The 20,012-nt window shown below is 37.2% G+C and overlaps 8 protein-coding genes across 8 annotated transcripts; 4 read left to right on the top strand and 4 right to left on the bottom strand.

Moving 5' to 3' along the window:
• Window positions 1–62: 62 nt before the first annotated feature.
• Window positions 63–3,109, top strand: L201_003653 (uncharacterized protein; the record flags this gene model as incomplete). Its single annotated transcript, XM_066219406.1, has 8 exons — window positions 63–316; window positions 449–647; window positions 719–1,402; window positions 1,483–1,912; window positions 1,982–2,092; window positions 2,165–2,481; window positions 2,543–2,800; window positions 2,873–3,109. 8 exons carry the CDS (start codon window positions 63–65, stop codon window positions 3,107–3,109), a joined length of 2,490 nt encoding a protein of 829 aa, XP_066075503.1.
• A 921-nt stretch (window positions 3,110–4,030) lies between these two features.
• L201_003652 (uncharacterized protein) lies at window positions 4,031–5,819 on the top strand (the record flags this gene model as incomplete). Its single annotated transcript, XM_066219405.1, has 9 exons — window positions 4,031–4,576; window positions 4,649–4,692; window positions 4,785–4,800; window positions 4,864–4,963; window positions 5,051–5,097; window positions 5,188–5,291; window positions 5,361–5,461; window positions 5,546–5,667; window positions 5,739–5,819. The coding sequence occupies 9 exons, from the start codon at window positions 4,031–4,033 to the stop codon at window positions 5,817–5,819; spliced, it is 1,161 nt and encodes a 386-aa protein (XP_066075502.1).
• Window positions 5,820–6,366: 547 nt separating this feature from the next.
• On the top strand, window positions 6,367–7,924 carry L201_003651 (uncharacterized protein; the record flags this gene model as incomplete). Its single annotated transcript, XM_066219404.1, has 6 exons — window positions 6,367–6,412; window positions 6,490–6,501; window positions 6,587–6,980; window positions 7,174–7,309; window positions 7,480–7,706; window positions 7,822–7,924. The coding sequence occupies 6 exons, from the start codon at window positions 6,367–6,369 to the stop codon at window positions 7,922–7,924; spliced, it is 918 nt and encodes a 305-aa protein (XP_066075501.1).
• Window positions 7,925–8,152: 228 nt separating this feature from the next.
• On the bottom strand, window positions 8,153–8,757 carry L201_003650 (uncharacterized protein; the record flags this gene model as incomplete). Its single annotated transcript, XM_066219403.1, has 4 exons — window positions 8,153–8,215; window positions 8,301–8,343; window positions 8,481–8,626; window positions 8,710–8,757. 4 exons carry the CDS (start codon window positions 8,755–8,757, stop codon window positions 8,153–8,155), a joined length of 300 nt encoding a protein of 99 aa, XP_066075500.1.
• A 590-nt stretch (window positions 8,758–9,347) lies between these two features.
• L201_003649 (uncharacterized protein) lies at window positions 9,348–9,832 on the bottom strand (the record flags this gene model as incomplete). Its single annotated transcript, XM_066219402.1, has 3 exons — window positions 9,348–9,492; window positions 9,571–9,710; window positions 9,782–9,832. The coding sequence occupies 3 exons, from the start codon at window positions 9,830–9,832 to the stop codon at window positions 9,348–9,350; spliced, it is 336 nt and encodes a 111-aa protein (XP_066075499.1).
• Window positions 9,833–11,101: 1,269 nt separating this feature from the next.
• L201_003648 (uncharacterized protein) lies at window positions 11,102–11,811 on the bottom strand (the record flags this gene model as incomplete). The annotated part of the gene is made up of 4 exons (XM_066219401.1): window positions 11,102–11,179; window positions 11,272–11,323; window positions 11,443–11,588; window positions 11,788–11,811. 4 exons carry the CDS (start codon window positions 11,809–11,811, stop codon window positions 11,102–11,104), a joined length of 300 nt encoding a protein of 99 aa, XP_066075498.1.
• Window positions 11,812–13,119: 1,308 nt separating this feature from the next.
• Window positions 13,120–13,856, bottom strand: L201_003647 (uncharacterized protein; the record flags this gene model as incomplete). Its single annotated transcript, XM_066219400.1, has 3 exons — window positions 13,120–13,155; window positions 13,225–13,596; window positions 13,692–13,856. The coding sequence occupies 3 exons, from the start codon at window positions 13,854–13,856 to the stop codon at window positions 13,120–13,122; spliced, it is 573 nt and encodes a 190-aa protein (XP_066075497.1).
• Window positions 13,857–15,268: 1,412 nt separating this feature from the next.
• L201_003646 (uncharacterized protein) lies at window positions 15,269–19,574 on the top strand (the record flags this gene model as incomplete). Its single annotated transcript, XM_066219399.1, has 5 exons — window positions 15,269–15,423; window positions 15,503–16,386; window positions 16,451–16,516; window positions 16,575–16,811; window positions 16,882–19,574. The coding sequence occupies 5 exons, from the start codon at window positions 15,269–15,271 to the stop codon at window positions 19,572–19,574; spliced, it is 4,035 nt and encodes a 1,344-aa protein (XP_066075496.1).
• Window positions 19,575–20,012: the final 438 nt, after the last annotated feature.

Raw genomic sequence — 20,012 nt, 5'->3', positions numbered from 1 at the left:
CACAACAGTAAATACTCATTAAATCCTCTCCGATATCTCTATAATCTTCGCATTTAAACTATATGAGTTTCTTTCTGAATTCAGTTTTAGAAACAGTTCAATCACATATACCTTTAACTAGATCAAATTCATACGCTCCAGATCAACCTCAACAACAAGATAGTAGTGCTAACAATAACATGTCATCAGAAAGACAACCACTTTTAAGTGGTGCACAATTACCTTCAGGTAGAGAAGTTCAAAATGCTCTACCATCAAAAGGTCAAAGAATTAAAGTTGCTCAAGTTAGTGGTGCTCTAGGTGCTGGTAAATTACCGTGAGTAACCCTTTCTCTTCAAGTATATAATGATTCTCTATGATACTCGCCACCAACGAAATCCCATATCAAACGTGCGTTCTTTTGAAAGTGGACAATTGAGCTAAACCAGATGTATTACATCATTGATAGATCTCAATCGCAACTTTCAAAGTTGATTCAAACTGTCCTTGAGTCTGATACACTCAAAGCTACTGGTGGACCAAATTCAAGAACCGCTAGACTTGGTAATGAAGGTGCTAGAGTATTAGAGAACCTCAAAGATGTGCTAAGAGCTACTAAAGCCTGGGGAGAAGCCAAGAACGATGATGATTTATTACAGAACTTCTTCGTATGTACATATACACAATGCCTGTAGCGAATAAACATGAGAGCAATAAGCTGATCAATTTCTATCAATAGTACAACGCTGCCACAGCTGATGTAGATGTTGATGTATCGAGTGCCAATGGACCATCGCAAAAAGAATTATCAAGAGATGGACAAAGAGCCATTGAATCATTCAGAACTATTGCCAGTTTGATCGTTACAAACGATACATTCAGACAATTAGGATCAGATTTAATTTTGATTACTAGAGATATCTTTGCTGATGCAGCATCAGTTGCAGCAGATAACGCAAAACAAGCAGCAGAAAAATCTAGACCATCAAAGCAAGAAAGAGAACAAGGTGTTGATTTCCAAAATTTACGAAATAGAGGTAAAAAACAAGTAAAAGGAGCAAGAACAGGTAAATTACAAGGTGAATTAAGAGAAAATTTATGGGATGAAATTGAAAACGTAAAACAATATTTTGATGAAAAATTACCTGAATCTGAACAAAAGAAAGATGAATTAATTCAAAATTTACAAAAAGTTATTACACAAGCTCAACAAAATCCACAATATAAGAGATCTTTAACAACAATAGTAAATTTATTCAAGAAATACGCTAAAAAAGCTGAAAATGCTTTAGATGAAACTCAAAAGAAATCTAACGTAAATGATGAAGATGAAAAAGTTCAACAAGCTGGAAGAGACTTGAAAGCTTTCGTTGAAAAGATTTCCAACAAGAGTTTAGATGATGTAATCAGTGCTTCCCAAAAGGTAAGTCATGTTGAACATGAGCGTACCAGTTACCCTACACGTGTCCTACAGCTTAGCTGATCAAATAATCTTTCATCTAGGCTGCTGAAGATGTTAGAGATGACGAGAAATTATCAGCATATTTCGAAGAATTAGGTAACTTCTTTGACAGATTATTATATCAACCCGGATACGTTACCACACAACGAGCGTACAGAAAAGCTACATCATTATATGATGATGGTCAATCATTAATCACAGAAAATCCAAAATGGAAGAGTGATGCACAAAATTTACAAAATGAATTAGAATCAATTGTTAACGGTATAACAAATGATGAAAAAACAAACAAATTAGTTGAATCAATTGAACATTTAGGTGATTCTTTACAACATGCAGGTAAAGTTGGTGTAGGTGCTTTAAGAGCTGAAGGTCAAGGTTTATATAGAGATTTCATGGATGTAATTGTACCTAGATTGATTGGTTTAGTCAAAGAAATTCCTGTACCAAGAGTTGAATACAAATCTGAAGGTAAGTTTGTTATTTGAATATTCGAATATAAGGAATAGACAGCTGACTTTGACTCGTTACAAAATCTAGACGTTGACCTTGTCATCGACGATATTCGACTTGAATCCGTTTCGTTCATTCCTGATTCCATCAGATTCGTTCAACACAATGATCTTAGATTCACTCAAGGTTACGCTACTTGTAAGTTGCTGCTTGTGATTACCTCATCTGCACCTGACTGTCGAAGTATATGCTGACTTCGTTTTCTTACAGATGCTTCTGAATATGACGCTTCCGTCAGACTTAGAGTAGAAGGACTCCACTTCGCCGCTTCCAACATTGCCTTCTGGGTTAACCTCAAATCTGGTTTCATGCCATTCGAAGATTCCGGTTTATTAGACATCAAATTCGGACCTCAAGGTATCTCTTTCGATGTAACTCTCGATAACGCTTCTGAGGAAGACCAAGAGACCTTCTTTGTTGTCAAAGATGTTCAAGTTTGGATTTCTGGATTCGACTTTGAAATCAGAAAGAACGGTAAATGGTTAGCTGCTTGGTTCGCTAGACCTGTCATCAAGGCTTTCGTCAAAGTGAGTTGACATCGTCAAGCTACAACTTCCGAATTGAGCTAATGTGTATTTCCACCCTCAGCGAAACCTCACACACGCTCTTGAAGCTCAAATTGCTGAATACCTCAGACAAGCTGATTTCCGATTATACGGGGTGCAACAAAGAGCTATCGCAGCTACTAATGCTAGACCAACTGCTGCAAACTTTATTAATGCTGTATTCAGTGATTCCATCTTCCCTCAAACTTCAACTTCTGGACCTGTCTCTGTCGGTTCTAAGGGTGTCACCAAGTACGGTAGACGAGGTGAATACGTATTACACATCGGTGTTGACGAAGATGTAAGTAAAAATGTTTGAATCAGTACTTGCACGTAAACGTAAGAAAATTCCGCTAACATCGCCTCATTACAGTTATTCCCTAATCAACCACCATCTTATGTATCAAACAAACAAAGACAAAAACTCAAAGCTGCTGCTTCATCAACAAGTAACAGAGCTGTTGGTGCAGCTGATCAATTCAGAGGTAAAGGCAAACAAGCCGCCGATCAAGCTAAACAAGAAGCTGATCAACTCTCAGCGAAAGCTAAAGAACAAAAGAGAAGAGAAGAAAAGAGTGAAGGTTGGCGATCTGATGCTTTTGATGTTTAATAGATTTTTTTGACCACATTTGACATTTTTTTTCCTATTCTATTCATCCCTTTTTCCCAATTTTACTTGAATCACTGTTTCCCCTTAAACACCTTATGTAGCGTATACACGAAATAAAGAAAAAAGAATTATAAGACTGAAGACTATGTTATGTTATGTTCTTTATGCATGTTATGAGATTTTCTCTCTTCAAGTCAACACAAATAATAATCATGTTTCAACCTACTCTGACCGTGATACTACAATTTGCCACCCAATTTTGAAGTGATCTTTCAGCCAATTAGGAAAATTGTAATTGGTTTCGTACATTTCGTAAGAGCGGATTAACCGGACTATACCGAGTTGAAGTGAACGTCATTTGGATGAATAATCAACCATTCACACTCATATTTGACTATTTCCGATGTCCTTGAATGATATTCAACATTTTCAATCGATATGATTTTGACTTGAATTGCATTCTACTATTTGCACAATATTGAGGTCATATAATCTACTAGGTCCTGGAGACAATCGTAGATACAACATCATTGTCATCAAATTCGTCAATATACTATAAAGACTCATCGATATTTCAGAACAGCAAAGAACAAGACATAGCACGGTTGGATGAATAATCAATAAGCGATAACGAAATTAGGCGATACCGAGACGACCGATAAAATCCTTTCTATTATAATCCTTTCTTTTACTTGAAGAGATAAAAGAGAAAGGATATCAATAGAAGAGCTTTAAAAGAAGTGTATCATATGGATCCTTTTTCGATCGAGAAGGCCATTTGAGGTGTTGATCGATTGTCTCGCTTCGATCAAAAAGATTGTGTGCGGCTCAAAAATACTTATTGAAGGAAACCACTTCTCATAAAAGACAATAAAGCTTTGTCATACAATACAATCTAAATACAATCATCATTTCTTCAATATGCCTTCCTCAACAACAGCAACATCATCATCATCATCATTACAATTAGATTTACCACCTATACCACAAAGAATCATTCAAACTTCACCTTCACCTTCTTCGTCAACATCAACTACTACAACCAACCCTATTTCGAATGGTCATAAACCAAATGACAATGATTCATTAGATCCAAATCAAAATTCGAATTGTAGTTTTTTAATGGATAAATTGAAAAATACGAAAACACCATCAGAATTAGATTTATCAAAAACTCCTCCACCTAGATCATTCGCTCCTTCACCACCTTTATTAATAACTAGAAATTCAAGTGATATAGATTTATTAAGTTTAAATGAAAATGACATTGAAAATGATATTGATAATGAAAATGAAAATGGAAACGGAAGTAATGATAGGATTAATGGAAATTCATCAAAATCTAAATTAAAATCTAAATCTAAATCTACGATAAATGGATCAAAATCAGGATCTTCATCTAGACACAAATATAAAGATGAAAACGATTTAAGTAAATTGATGAGGACAGTCGATTTTGCTGCTAGAGTAAGTGATACATACTCCCATACAGTAATTAAGATTATAAGTTTAGTACATAACTGATTAATCCAATTGCAGAAACACTCATGTCAAAGGAGGAAAGATGTTGATCAGACACCATAGTAAGTATTCAAGTTTGACTGTGTTTTGATATATTTGGTTATATACATGTAAGTAGGACTTTCTTAGCTGATTATGTTACTTCTCAATATAGTATCAACCATCCAATTGTATGTGGTATTCCTTAATTACATCTCTTGCAGCTAATGGCTTATTGTTGATCGTCAATACAGGCTGTAGCAAATTATCTCTCTTCAACTGGAATCACGGATGTTAAAGTTCTACAGGCCGCTGTATTACATGATACAGTCGAAGACACGCATACAACAATTGGTAGGTATTTGGCTTGTACTTGCCCTCCCCCAATATCCCGACTTTGACCAGGCTCCAATAAATGCTAACATTCCAATCTCCTTCTAGAGGAAATTGCCCAGTCTTTCGGTACAGATGTGGCTCGAATTGTAGAAGTAAGTTACAACCTTCAGAACGACATTAGGCCTATTTCAGAAAAAAAAAAAAAAAAAAAACTAGTTTGCTAATTTTTGCGTGTCCAATAGGAATGTACAGATGATAACACACTCTCAGGCATGGACCGGAAAACCGCACAACTCAGATCGGCACCATATAAATCTCGTGAAGCTCAACAAGTGAAACTAGCAGAGTAAGTTATATGATTATAATTAAAATCCTTTGATATGGAATTCCTGATACCTTTATTTCGCATGAGTAGTAAAATACATAATCTTGAATCGATACGTCGTTGTCCACCTGTAGGATGGGGTATTAAACGTATTCAAGCATATTTCATATGGGCAAAACAGGTGACTGATGGTAAGTCAGAATCTGCTGCTTTCAAACTGGGGTTATTCTTTTTTCGAAAGAAATGAATATTGAATTTTTCGATCGTTTTAACAGTGTGTGCACCTGCTCATCCACCACTTGCTGCGAAACTTCAAGAATTATACGAGACCGCCTATACACGTGTTGATGGGGTATATCATCCTTGTCATCCTGGAGTATGTGGACCTTTGACCGAGGTGAGTGTTTCGATTTTCTCTATTTGTTCGAGAGGTGCATAGCGATTGATTGTTGCTTTCGATACCGGTAGCCTGAAAAAGAATTGATTGATAGTCGATTAAGAGTATTGAAGAAGGGCGATAAAGTGTGTCCTGCTCCCATTTTCTTTTAGGTTGATATGATAAGAGTTTCAAGAGGAGCCAAAAAGACCCAAAGAGCGGTCCCTACTCAAAAAGGTGGCTCGCCCCCTTCTAATATATGAAGATCACCCTAAGATAGACTAATTCGAGAAGTCCGGTTAGTCGTGCTATAAGAGGGACCTCACGATAAAAGCATACCGTTGTAGTATATAGACAAACCTAGAAATAGCATTTCATCATTCCTTTGTATCCTTATTTACTCCTTTAGCATAGTACACTAATATTACACGCATGGATATGTTGCATAATTATCAATTATAATGGAGCTGAAACATCCTAGATCTGGTGTGGAGTGAATTGCCACATTCGCGTGTTTCATTTGTTATTATTCCTCCACCACGTCACCATGATCAGTATGAAGTATAGTCGCGTAAAGGTAGTAGGTGAATAATGAACATATATTACGAGTATCGTATATACAGTATATATATATATAACATTCAAGCAAACATTTAACATATTCATTGGCCCATTCATCATTTGAACTTGATCTGGATAGAAGCATATCGAACAGGAAAAATGGAGTTAGACCCTTTGTACCACGTAAAACAGCTTTTCTATCAAGGTAAGCTGGGTGTATTGCTTTGTTACAATATGACAGGTGCTCTTAGCTTATATACTTTCAATTAAACGTTTATATAGCTTCATTTAAAGGTACGTTGACAACAAGAGGTTTTTAGTTTTTTATTGATACATGATTCATGTACTGACCAAGAAGAACTTACTTATTTACCAATAGCTGCTATACAAGAAGCATCTCAACAACCACATACACCTTCTTCAGATGATATAACATCATTACATCGAGCGATATATATAGCTAGATCATATTTATCTTTAAATCCACCTAACATCTCACAAGCTAAATCAATCTTATCTCCATTTTTATCATCTGATAATACATCTCTATCAATCAAAACTGTTAATGCATTTGCAGATTATTTGGGAGGTAATGATAGAGAAAGTAAATTAGAAGAAATTAGAGATTATGTATTAGAAGTTGAAGGTAATGAAGATGAATTTGAAGAATCTATTGTAAGATCAATATCTTCAACTGTATTTATCTTACATGGTGAAACGGAAGAAGCTGTTGCTACGTTAAATGAAGGTAAGGGTAAAGAAGATTTAGAATGGTAAGTTTGATCTTGGCTTGATTTAGTCTTTCATTCTTTCTATGGTATATACCCTCCGCTCAGGTTAGCTATTGGCGGGAAATACCAAATACTACTAGCTCACGAAATCTTCTTCTTTTGATAATTCACCTCTTGTTCAAAATTGGAAAATGATCGAATACTGATTATATCTTATTACCTGTCATATTTTTAGTCTCGCTCTTCTCGTTCAATTATTGTTATCCCTCGACAGAAAGGATTTAGCACAAACTACTTATAATACAGCTAAAAGAATTGGAAATGATTCTATATTGGTACAAGCTATCGAAGCTTGGATCGGATTGAAAACCGTAAGTGAACAATCATATCGAATGATATAAAAGCAGATTCTTGGGTTATTTCCCATTACATTCATGCCTTTACCATTTTGGGGAACAAATGTTGTTAGATATGAAGAGTTGATCAGTTCTCTAACATAATATGCTATGCTAATATCCCTTAACCATCTTCATCTGCTCAGGGCTCAAGACCATTACATCAATCATATTACTTCTATGAAGAATTATATCAACTACCTTCAGGTCGTACACCACCTGTATTAGCTTCACATGCTGCAGCGCATTTATTATTAGGTCATTTGGATGAAGCCAAAGCAGATATAATTGAAGCTTCTCAAAGAGAAAATGGTGATAAAGAAGGTGATGTTTTAGCTGTTGGTACCAGTTTAGGTATTGAAGGTTATGCTGAGTGAGTAGGCTGAATATCAATATATTCAATTCTTTTTTCCCTTGATTACCCTTGAAACACTGGAATCAGTCCTCCTGAACAAAAAGGGCTGATAGTTGATTCCATGGAACAATAGAAAACTCGCAACAAACGCACCTCAACATCCTTTTGCAGTTGATTTAGCAGAGAAATCAAAACTTTTCGATGAAGCTGCTTCTAAATTCGCTGTAACTGCTTAAATTGATATCGGATTGAAATTATGGATTTCTCCCTTTTACAATAGACTTGGATTGAAGTAGGTGTATCATGTTTATGAACTACTTTCATCTCTTTTCATCACAGCAATTTACATAAAGTCTCTCCTTAAGATATATACTGAACTTTCCGATCATACGATCACTGAATTTCGCAACAATTCGCATACTAAATCCCTTCTCATCTCCTAGAATCCTTGCGTACAAATATTTTTATCTGAAAAGACGGACGGCTGTGATTTTGGTCGGAGAATGAAGTCCTAAATCATGAGGTCTCTAAGATTATGTTCAATTCATTATGATTAGCTGCTGACCGCTTTTCAAGTGTTGAGCATTGTAGGGAAATACTGTGAATACTGACTTCATTACCAGAGAGAACTTTACCATCAAGACCAAGTCGGAATCTACAAAATACCATTTTAGGGTAACGATTTTGAAATCCACTGCGTTAGCTCGATTGCTTTTCAATCCGTGACAGGTTTTGGTCAAAATTTTTAGGATTAAAAGCAAGACAATCGTATAGTTACAGTACGTGACTTACTGGAATTGATGAATATCGTCACCTGGATAAACTTCATTAACCCAATTTTCAAATAAAATACTCAATTGACTAAAAGTCGATAAACATCCTTCCCATTTTCTTTGAGGGGGTTTACGATGAGCTCCAACGAATGAACGATTGATTATCTATAAACAAAATACGTAGCGGCGAAATAAAGGTTAGTACCATAAAGTATAATACGACTTGATTGGGTCTCATCGAAACATACGATAAAATGAACTTCTTCAACAATGACCCCTGGATGACAGCCTGACATGACGAATGGCTATAAGGCTTGTCAATGGTATGTAGAAAAGAATCTAAAAGGCATTAATCGAAAGAATGATATGGATGTGTAGATGTACAATGATGAATGAGTATATTATATATACCATTCGTTGATCAGTATCTCGTCAGTAGATCGCCTTGCCTCGCTAACAAAAGATCATTACCATATCGCTTAATAAGTCATAATCTTCGTTTTTGTAAGGATGAAAATACGTTGCTTACAACGATCAGCAATCCATCTTCTGATCATACTCAATCAACAACCATGATCGGGTCCTGAATGATCCTTCTCACCGATGTTCAGCTGATTCGAATTGATTTTGATGCCTCGTTGTCACCTCGATTTTTAGTCTCTTGGCAATACAGTATCTGATCGAAGCAGATCAATCATTCTTGGATTATCACCTGTCTTAACAATATGAAAGGCTTCAGCATTATATAATCAGGGCTTACATATACACACATACAGTATACACATCATAGCATTTAGGATAATTTAGTATCATAAGAATCATGTCCACGCTTAATGCGGCGGCACATACATTTGATGATCTGACGCCTACAATACCGATCACTGAATTATGTAGAATGATAAGTTCTTCTTCGTTGTTGTCCTGTAATAGATCTAGCAACGTAAATTCTTGTTCCAGAATGCATGTTCAGATCTTTACATGCTTCATCACCTGTTAAAGTACGACCATTTTTTGCATCTCTGAGTCTAAAACTATTATGCAACCAGACCGTATATCAGCTTGAAAGGAGTCGATTACGGTATTTACGAGTATACAGTAGGAAAACTCACTGAAAATGTTCAAAAGGTTCGCCGCAATGTTCTTCATCTGCCCATTTATTGAAAATGTTTCTCAGTGGTGATGAAGCTGATATACATCCATCCCATTGATGTCTATATGTATAACTGCCATTATCACGAAATTCGATAAACTATCACATATTCCTATCAGACAAGATGGTTCAATCACTGATGACGGGCTACCATGATTTCTGACACTTACATATAGATGAACTTGTTCAACCAAAGTTTGACCTCTGACACAACCTGACATAGCTAATCTTTCAGAACTATGTATTGTATCGGATTATCGAAAAGTACAGTAGTCTAGGTAAAAAAAGGCTTACAAGAGATGTGAAAGAAACGCTAGAAGAAGAAAAATCAATGAATTATTTACTCAAACTCTATGTATTGAGCGGAGATATGTGAGCTGTCAGTATAAGAGGTTGCAGTCATTGAGGATTCTAATTGACGTACCGTTGATCATTAAGCTGGACATGAGGATCTTTGAAGATAATTACGTTGTAAATAAAATGAAATGAAAAACAGATTGATTATCAATCGATGATACTGAGGAAATACTCATTTGCGTGCAGAATGATGATATTGATCAACCTCAACCAACTCGATGATGAGCAGCAATGCCTTGCATACTGTACTTGAGGCTGCTCTACTAAGTTAAGCAAATTGCTTCACATGATTATCCTTCGAAACACACGCTTGTCCATCGGAATGTAGACTGGCATTTAGTATATATATATAATTATCCACTACAATCCATTTAGGTCAACCAAACGATCGCGAACACTTTCCTACCAGAATGGATATTAAGGTCTTTGGGTCTCTAGCGTTTAGATCATAATCAACAATCAGCTGATTTCCTATTACATGACGAACTTAGGGGATTATCATGGACTAGCTTGATCACCTTCCAAAGGTTGACCTTGTAAACTATCTAAGGTGAATCTAAAACGATGAAGAAAATCAATGCAGCTGGACATCTTGAATAGGGATTTGGAAATATTGAAACTGGTAAGAGAAGCAGAATGTGAGTGAATTCAGATTACAGATGAGATCATGTTATTCCTGCTACCATTATATACCAGCTGGCAAGCAAAACTACTAATGCCTGGCACTTCATGAGAAAGGCGTGTTAACATTCTTCTATACGCCCTTGGATACTCCACAGTTTTTATTGATGGCCGGAAGCATGCTCGAATGACAAACAGACGATCAGCTTATTTAACAGAACAGCTTTATTATAGCTTCTTGATGTAGCATCAGTCGGTCATCACGGCGAGAAATTCTTTTTGCAGTAGTGTATGAAAAGTATTGAATTAGTAGATAAGCGATCAGTACTGTAATTTCACATTCAGGAATTTCGCTTATCATTGCTCATACCCCTCATTCATCAATCTCAGGACAATATGCTATGCATCGAGTTATCTAAAATTTAACACGATCGGTTTTCCTTGAACGTACTCATGATTTCACTTTATCATTTCTGTTAATCGGATATCTTCTAAAAACCTGAGTGATCTGCTTATTGAGCTGATTTGGCTTTAGCTGAAATGACAATGATTTTCCAATCTCTTGAAAAGTTTGGGAAATCAGAAGGTTTCTACGTCAAGGTGATTTGAGATCAATCAAATATGAGCACAACACGAGGTTTGGACAGATAAACATTGATCAAAGGGAATGACGACAACTCACAGATTTACCGTCTATCACAATAGGAGGGAAATGAGGTGATTGAAGTAAGAAGCTATGCGAGTGATTGAATATATCAGCTTAGTATCCATCAAAGTGGTAGTCTGGATCAATTCTATGCTGAAAGAATGAATGATAGATCAGAAGCAGATGATTGATCACTTATAAACTCACGTGTATTTATGTTTTTCTGAATCCTCAGGATGTAACTTTCTTACAACAGTGTTAAAAGCTTTTTCTAATTTTTGATCAGCATCAACATCGATTGTAACTTCAAATTCAGGTTCTGTTTTTTCTTGATCACGAGTAGCGGCGATGAACTATTTGAAAATATCATAATTTATGCATGGTCGTCAGTTTATATTCCACACAACGGTGTATATGGCTAATCAAAAATAGGATAATAGAAGATATGCAATGATGCTTGAACGAGAGAGAAGAAGTTTAATAAATCGATAACTACTCGCACAGTGTCGGGATTACTACCCATCAAAAACAGTGGATTACGTTTTTACTTACGTGAACGGGGTATTTAACAAGCATCTTTTCTAAATTGATTGATTATCTTATCTTAAGTTGTTCGTATATAAGTTATTTGTATGATGAGTGATAGTATTTTGCTTTGAAGATTGATTTATCTCTCAGCTGTGTTTATATAAGGTATTGAAGTTATCTTTTGAGAAAGAACAAGAAAAAAACATAAGAAGAAAATGTTAGTAATATATGGCCGTATGAGATGAAATCATTTTCATATTAATGGTAACACTACTACTGTACCACTATATGATCCGTAGTCAACCTGTCAGCTAGGGTAAAATAATTTACTAACCCATATATGGAGTCTACTATAATACACTAGATGCATCTATCAACTATCCAATCAAAGGATCCCCATTTCCCCTTCTTGTTGTCTTTCCTTTTCCTTTTGTAGCACTAAGAGCGGACTTGTCATGTCGGAAACATTCGCAAGCTGATGATATCTTCGGTCATTCTACTCTGTCTTGTGCATAACCCTTTTCCACACTCGGATCTCTCATTAGATCTTCCTTCAAGATCCTTACCGCCGAAGCAGACAATCGCAATCCGTTTCAACAGACATCACCCAGCCTACACTGTACACTGTATGCATAAAAACAACAATCATCCTACACTTTTTTATGAGGAAACAGCCCCCGCGGTGTTTGTGCCTCAGGGTTTAATCACAAAACAACCGATGTCCGAAATTGGCTTTCTGGCAACCACAACAATGAACCTCGGATACAGAAGGCCGTAACATGGACTGTCAGACTCGACTGCACATGCCAAGCATACCGCAATGCAGAACACGAGTATTTACAAGGCATGCTCACATAGTACCGCACTCCAGTCCTTGCACTCTCGCATTCACCATCATCGCGTCTCTGTCTTATAGTTGGAACTCATATTCTGAAGCGAAGACTTTGCAAATGCTATGCGTTTCAAGAGATGACACAACTCCGTTCCGATTTCTCGCTGAACTTCTGCCGATTAGAGGGGAAAGCTTATACTCTGCTTGCGCATGCGCGTGCAGTATAGTCAGTATTCTATAAACCAACAGCGACAATGACCTTCCTCGAAACACATTGGGTGATAGGCGAATTGTAGCTAGTGAATGTCTGTCAGTTGTCTGACCGAAATCAAACCGAAGTAACCAGAGCATTGTGTTGAGTCAATGTATGGTGCATGAGGCATAAAACGTTAACATCCCAACGATGAATTGTATTTGATGAATTACATCGCCCGTCTTGTCCCAAGTCCCTATCCCTATTTTCATAAAACGAATCTGAAACCCTAGAGAAAAACCAATCGTACCAACTAACGATGTTGAATAGCTTATTTGTGGGTAGATTTGATCTTGAAACCTCGAGACTATAAATAACGAGGAGATTATCAGTAAAACGGATATTCGACAGATGAAATTAGGATTGATTGACTTACCTTTCTTCGACCTCGAGCTTGTTCGAACTTCCTTCCTTTTGATGCGATGTAAGGTTTACCACCTTTCAATGGACCACCGAAATGTTTAACGGCTTCTCTAACATTTCTTTTACCTCTAAGTAAAACAGTGTTTGAACCTGTTGGAGCTCTTAAAGCTAATTGATCTAAAGTAATAGCTTCACCACCGGCAGCAACAATTCTTTCTTTGGCGGCAGTTGAGAATTTTAAAGCAGCAATTGAAAGTTTTGGTAATTCTGGTAATCTTTCATCATCAAGAATTGTAGCGACAGTTACAATTGTTTTGGAGTTGTCTGGGTTAGAGTTTTTGGTCTCTTTAACAATTCTTGAGAGTGAGATGGGTGGTCGGTTGATCTGATAAAAAAAAAGAGAATATAATTATTAGTTTTTATCATTCTACTAATCCTATTTCCTTGATTACTGTTTCCTTAAAAGAAATGAAAACCCACTTTACTCATAAACAATCTTTTGAGGATGACTCGGTTGAATTTAGAGTCAGTTCTTCGGGCCAAGAATCTGTAAAGCTTGACAAGTAAGAGGAGATAAGGATCCTCTGACTTGGGAGCAGATCGGTTTCCCTTTTTGACGTGGTGGTAACGGAGATCGATACCCATCTAATTATTATATGATTGTTGGTTTGATGAAGCAGGTGAATAATGATTATAGTTGTGATTAATAGTTGTAATGGTAAAAGGTTGAGCAGAAGAATAGAGAAATTTGATTATCAGCATTCTATTTCCATAAACATATTCGACACCCTTCTAAATCCATATCCCATCTATCGACTAAGAACAGGCAATCCTTTCTACACATTCTTCTCATCCTATTTGTCGATGAAACTTGTAAACTTGCTATTGCATCTGATGTTGTTACTGTATTGCTGATGTTATATCCTCCAATTCCCGCTCTATTACTGACTTTTCTATCTCCCTTCTGATCTTTGCTTCTCCTTGTTGATGTCGTTGATGTATATGATAGCAGAACTTGCACTCACTTTGTTAGCTTATTTTCTTGAACCTACCGAGGATAGAAGAAGAATTTTAAGATGAATGTCTAAATTAACTGATATGTGGTCGTACCAACAATGGACAATACAGCGAGGAACCCTAGAGAGCTAGAGAGTATCGAAGCCAAAGCTAGAGTCAAAGTGCAAGGCAAAGGGGAGAGCCAAAGCCAAGTAACGTGAGCTTAGAGATGCTTCTGGTGGAGTCAATCCAAGCAACCATGAAAATTCGCTATGGTGAATGACATGTTGACGGAGAAAAGGGAAACACCGCTTGCACCTTAAGGACACAGAGCAATGTGGCGCGTTTGGCTGGTGTCGGTGATACAGGTCACGCAGCTTAACTCCGATGAATCCGATATAAGCTGTTTGTTTGGTTCAACGCGTTTTGACCTGTTACAGCTGTGCCTTGTCTTGAAAATGCTCAATTGACCCGATTAACCGGAACAATCAAAAGGGTTGAGCGATAAACATTATATTACATTAACCTACAAATGATTGTTTCTTTCGTTTGATGTGATACATCTTACCAACATATATGACGGTCATAGTGACATACGGTTCACCATCTTTACTCGATCTATCGTCAAAATTCTCCAGTGGGAGGAGTCGGAAAGTCAAATTGAAAAGTATACCATGACAACTAATAAAGTTTCATTTTCAGCTAATGTTGAATCGCCACCTAATTCAACGCATTCCGCATTCCTTATACCTTTGCGTCAATATGACAAAGTTCAAAGTTGAAGGAAACGGATGTGCCAAGTTGAATGATATTCTACAATTCAGAATTTATTGGCCAGAATTTATCATTTCGCACGTCGTTAAGATGTGGTCATCAGGTGTTCATTCTAGCACTTATCGACATTGATAATACAGGCTTTTCGTTATTCAAGTTAAACCACCTTGCTTACTTTCCCAATTTTCATAAAAAATAGCTATCGACAGAAACCAATTTACAGCCACCGTGACCTGATCTCCTAGCTTCATCATTATATATCTTTGTCCGTTCTTCCAATTTCCATCATGTCAATTCAGGTCGAAGGAAAACGCAGGAGAAAACGTCAGTATACGACTGGAATGGAAAATATCATTCAACATGGTCAGAAGATAGCTTTACTTGTTCTACTTTCGACGGCTCAAACAATTCGAGCTGTAGATGCCGATGGCATAATACCCAGGTGAGTAATCATATACCTCCATTCTATTACGTTTCCATTCCTACAAACGACCGCTGATTGACCTCGCCCTTGTGACTAGATGGGGTCATGCATCAGCCTATATCCCATCACCACCTACTTTGATCATTCAAGGAGGTAAAACTGATCCTTCATCTTCTTACACATACACTTCCTCGCCCAATACAGCTGAAACAATCATACTTCCACTCAGTAATGGATTTTCGACTTCTTCACCACCGTTCACTTCAGTTCATACACCTTCAGCACCTACATCGGCTTGGCATACACTAACACCACTTTCTTCATCATCTTCATCTGATGGATCGTGGGAATTGCTATCTTTTGGTGGAGATGGAGGAACAAATGAAGCTGTCCAAACAGGTTCAAATTCAGCTTGGATTTTGACTACTCATCCTGATCAACCCTCAGTCAATTTCACTAGACAACCAGCAGGAAATAGTCAACCTATGAGAAGAATACATCATTCTGCTACATCTCTCAGTCAAGATGGAAAGATGTATATTATTGGTGGTTTGAAAGATGATGGATCAGGAGCAACTTTCGCAGACACGTATTCTTACGATTCATCAACATCTTCCTTTTCTACTTTACCTAATCTACCAGTAGGACTTTATCACCATACTTCTATGCTTTTACCAAACGGGACATTGCTAGCTTTAGGAGGTGCATATACTTCACCATCAACTGGTGGAGCAGCAGTTCAACCCTATTCCACCGTCTACTCTTTAGATACCACTTCTTCATCACCCATCTGGACGGAAGTGCACATAGGTGATGCAGCTCCCGATGGTAGAAGAGGCGCTAGCTTGGTATTGAACGATGATGGATCAAAAGCGTTTCTATTTGGTGGCGCAAATGCTCGATTAGGGGAAGTATATAGTGATGGATGGGAGTTTGATACCACTAAGAGTGAATGGATACAAGTTGCCAATGGTTCCCAAGGTGAGTAAGACAATCTCAGCTTTACGCATGACTCTACTCTAACCCAAATAGTTCATTGTACCAGGTGCTGGACCAAGATATGATCATTCTGCTGTCGGTATTGGAGGTAATAGAATTGCAATTTTTGGAGGTGAGCACCTTCTTAGTTTAGCCAACAATAAGTGTCTGATTTTGGATTTCATACATAGGCTACGGTAATGGAGCACCTGCCGATACTGCTTTACACATCTGGGATATTTCGTCTAATTCCTGGATTAGCGATTTTACACCTGTTTCCCAGGCTTCAGTTTCGTCATCAGCAACAGCTTCTTCAAGTGGTAAGTCCGCTCTTGGAAGCGGTACAAGCACTCTCCATGGCACTCCTGCAAAGACCGAGTCTGCATCTGGGTCCACCACCATACCCTTCGGTGTGACTAGTCAGCCTTGTGCGTGGGATTTACCCATCATTTCGATTGCAACATGAATAATGAGGCTAATGTTCGTATTTCATGACAGCTTCTGATTCGGCTCCTTCTTCAACCTCATCTGCTCCAACCGATGCCGGTGCTCATAGTCATCCAATTACTACACCTATCAAGATCGGTTTAATTCTTGGTATAATCGCCTTCGTAGGCATACTATTCAGTTTATGCCTGTGGAGATACCTAAGACGACGAAAGGCTAGACGAGCTGCAACATTTGCTTCCTCATGGCCGGACAGCGGCGCTCCTCCAGGTCGTACACCTTCTAGACCATATGGATCTCGAGAGAAAGGCGGAGAAGGACTAATGGAAGATATAAATTACGATCCCGAGAAAACTATTGAAGGTGGATATGAAGCATGGGGGATTAGAGAAAAAGGAGCTTCGATTGGATTAGGTATGGGCGCTATTGGGGCTACTTTACACAGTATATCAAGTAAATTTACTGGTAGAGGAGGAAAAGAGGATCCATATGCTGAACTACATGATGAATCTGCTAATGCTGGTGAATCAGAAGAAATTGTTGGTGGACCATTAAGGAAATCAACTAGAAGAATTGGTGATGGAATTAGATTACTAGGACCCCGACCAATGCAACGTGAGAAATCATTATATTATTCACCTTCACTAGAAAAACCTGTAAGAAAAGCAAGTATAATTAGAAATTCCAGAATTGATATGTTCAAAGAAGAAGATTCAGATTCTTTCTCTCCTGGACCAAGTACGACAAGAAGAAGACGAATCCAAGAAGAGCAAGAAGAGGGAGAAGATGACTGGATGATTGCTTCTGATGAAAGTGGTAATAATTGGAAATCAGCTAAATCAATTTTAAATGATAATCCAAGATCTTCCGATAACGAAGAAGATCCATTTGATGATAGGGATGATTCATTTGACGATGATGCACCAATCTTACCTCCTTTAGCAAGAGTAAGAGGTGGACCAGTTCCCACACCACATGAATCGAGAAGTGATTTAGGTACTTTAGATGAAATTGCAAGTATGTCAAATCCATATTCTGAATTCTCTCGACAATCACAATCAGAATTATCAAAAAATCCATATTCAGATATATCACAAAATCGATTATCAAACAATTCTTCATCAATGGATTATCATTTACCAAGTTTATCACCTTCTGATCCACTTGATTTAGCTGGATTACTTGTACCTCCTCCTACAATTACCAATACGAGTAATAATAGGTATTCTCAAAATTCTATACCTATATCAGCTAGATCAGGTAAATCAAGTCAATCAAATACACTTTCAGATGCTGAAGAAGGAATAATCACAGAAGCTCAATCACGTTACCTACATTCACAATCACCTACTTTAGTCTCACCTACTGAAACACCTTACATACCAATAAAAAGAAGTGAATCGTTTTTCAGAAGAATGGCTGCGGGCGGTATAACTTCCTTATTATCGTCAACTAAATCTACAAACAGTCAAAAAAGAGAACTTGACATTCGTGATCCTGCTCCTCAACCTACTTTATGGCCTGTAATCTCCAAAGATGAATTAAATTCACCCGAAAACAATGATTCGCCAATTTCACCTAATTCCAATGATCGACACCCACCAACAAGTTGGAAAGGTGATTCCCTAGTTATACCTTCAAACCAACATGGACAAGGACCAAGTTTATCTTCATTAAATTCTGCAAGATCAATGAGAGATATGATTTTAGTACAAAGAGAAACAACCGAATCTTCATTAGAAAGTGAAGCTATAATCGAAAATGAAAGATCATCTTCACCCATACAGCATGTAAGGGGGTACTCGGATGATACTTTAAATAGAGCAGAACAGAGTGATTCGTTATCGCCTTTACCTTCTGAAACTTCCACAAGTGTTATACCGACTAAGCCTGATGGAGTTGGAATAGGTCATCAAAGAGATCCAAATGGATTAACGACAACTGGATTAGATACTCCTGAAATTGGAGAAATCGTTTTTAACGGTGCTGATTTTGCTTCACCGCCACTACCTATTTTACCTACAAATGAATTTGGCACCAAATTATCTCCATTACCTAAACAAGCAACTCCTGAACATCGAAATCATAATGATAGTGAAAATGAAAATGAAAACGAAAATACACCTAAATCGGGATTGAAACACGTTACATTGCCTATCACACCTAAAAGAATAGAATCAAAATCATTGAATACACAAGTTATTGATGAAAACGCTTTACCACCTTCAGGTTCACCTGTACCATCACCTTTAGTTAAACATAGAAGACCAGTTAAAGATGTTGTAAATTCTATAAATAAAAGAGGTTCACAAACTCCTTTTAGTTTATTAAGTCCTTTATCAAATTATTCACCTGTTGTAGATAGAGTATCTTCAATCAATCAACATCATCATCATCATAACACTGCACCCTCTACTTCGCCTATATTGAGACCAAGTTTGATTATAGAAGAAAACGATATTGAGGGAGATCAAGATCCCTTCGGTACACCTAAAGCTAAACCAAAAAGACCAATAACAATACATGGTTCACCGACTAGCTCTGGTCCATCTTCATCTAATCCAATAGATCGAATCACTTCTCCACCTCTGTCGAGAACGGATAAAAGGATTTCGTCAGGATTTGGTTCAGACACGACTAAAAGACCGACAACAATGTGGGAAGTCATTAAGAGGGATCAACTGAAAATAGCTAACCCTGATAACGGTGATCAAAGAAAAGTCAGTAATTTCCATGGCAAGTAAAATAAATTCAGTCTAGTCCTCAAATGATAGACAATCGTGACTTTCTTTTAGCTTTCCACAATGACGTTGTATATTTCAATGAAAATATATATATATACAACATGAAATATCGTCATCTGCCTCAATACTTCTTCTTATTTCCTGTTGTGTACATTAGATGAGGTTTTCTGTACTTGTTATTTGTTTTGTGCTTGTTGTTAATATTTACTTATCATAAGATACAATAATGCATCCTCTTGATATGTTTCATCGATCACTTCTGTCTCCCTATGCGGAATCAATTGAATATTCAGAGATAGTGTACTAGTATAACTGTTATTCGTTAATCCAGTTGCATTCGAGACAATTGTCTATTACAAACTTAGATAGGAGATAGAGGCGGTATTATACTATATGGAATTACTACAAATTTGGAGACTGATAATAAGGGAACGAACA

The sequence above is a fragment of the Kwoniella dendrophila genome, chromosome 4 (assembly GCF_036810415.1).
Source record: "Kwoniella dendrophila CBS 6074 chromosome 4, complete sequence".
Classification (NCBI taxonomy): domain Eukaryota; kingdom Fungi; phylum Basidiomycota; class Tremellomycetes; order Tremellales; family Cryptococcaceae; genus Kwoniella; species Kwoniella dendrophila.
The sequence above is the reverse complement of the archived record's forward strand: the minus strand, read 5'-3'. Positions and strand labels throughout refer to the sequence as shown.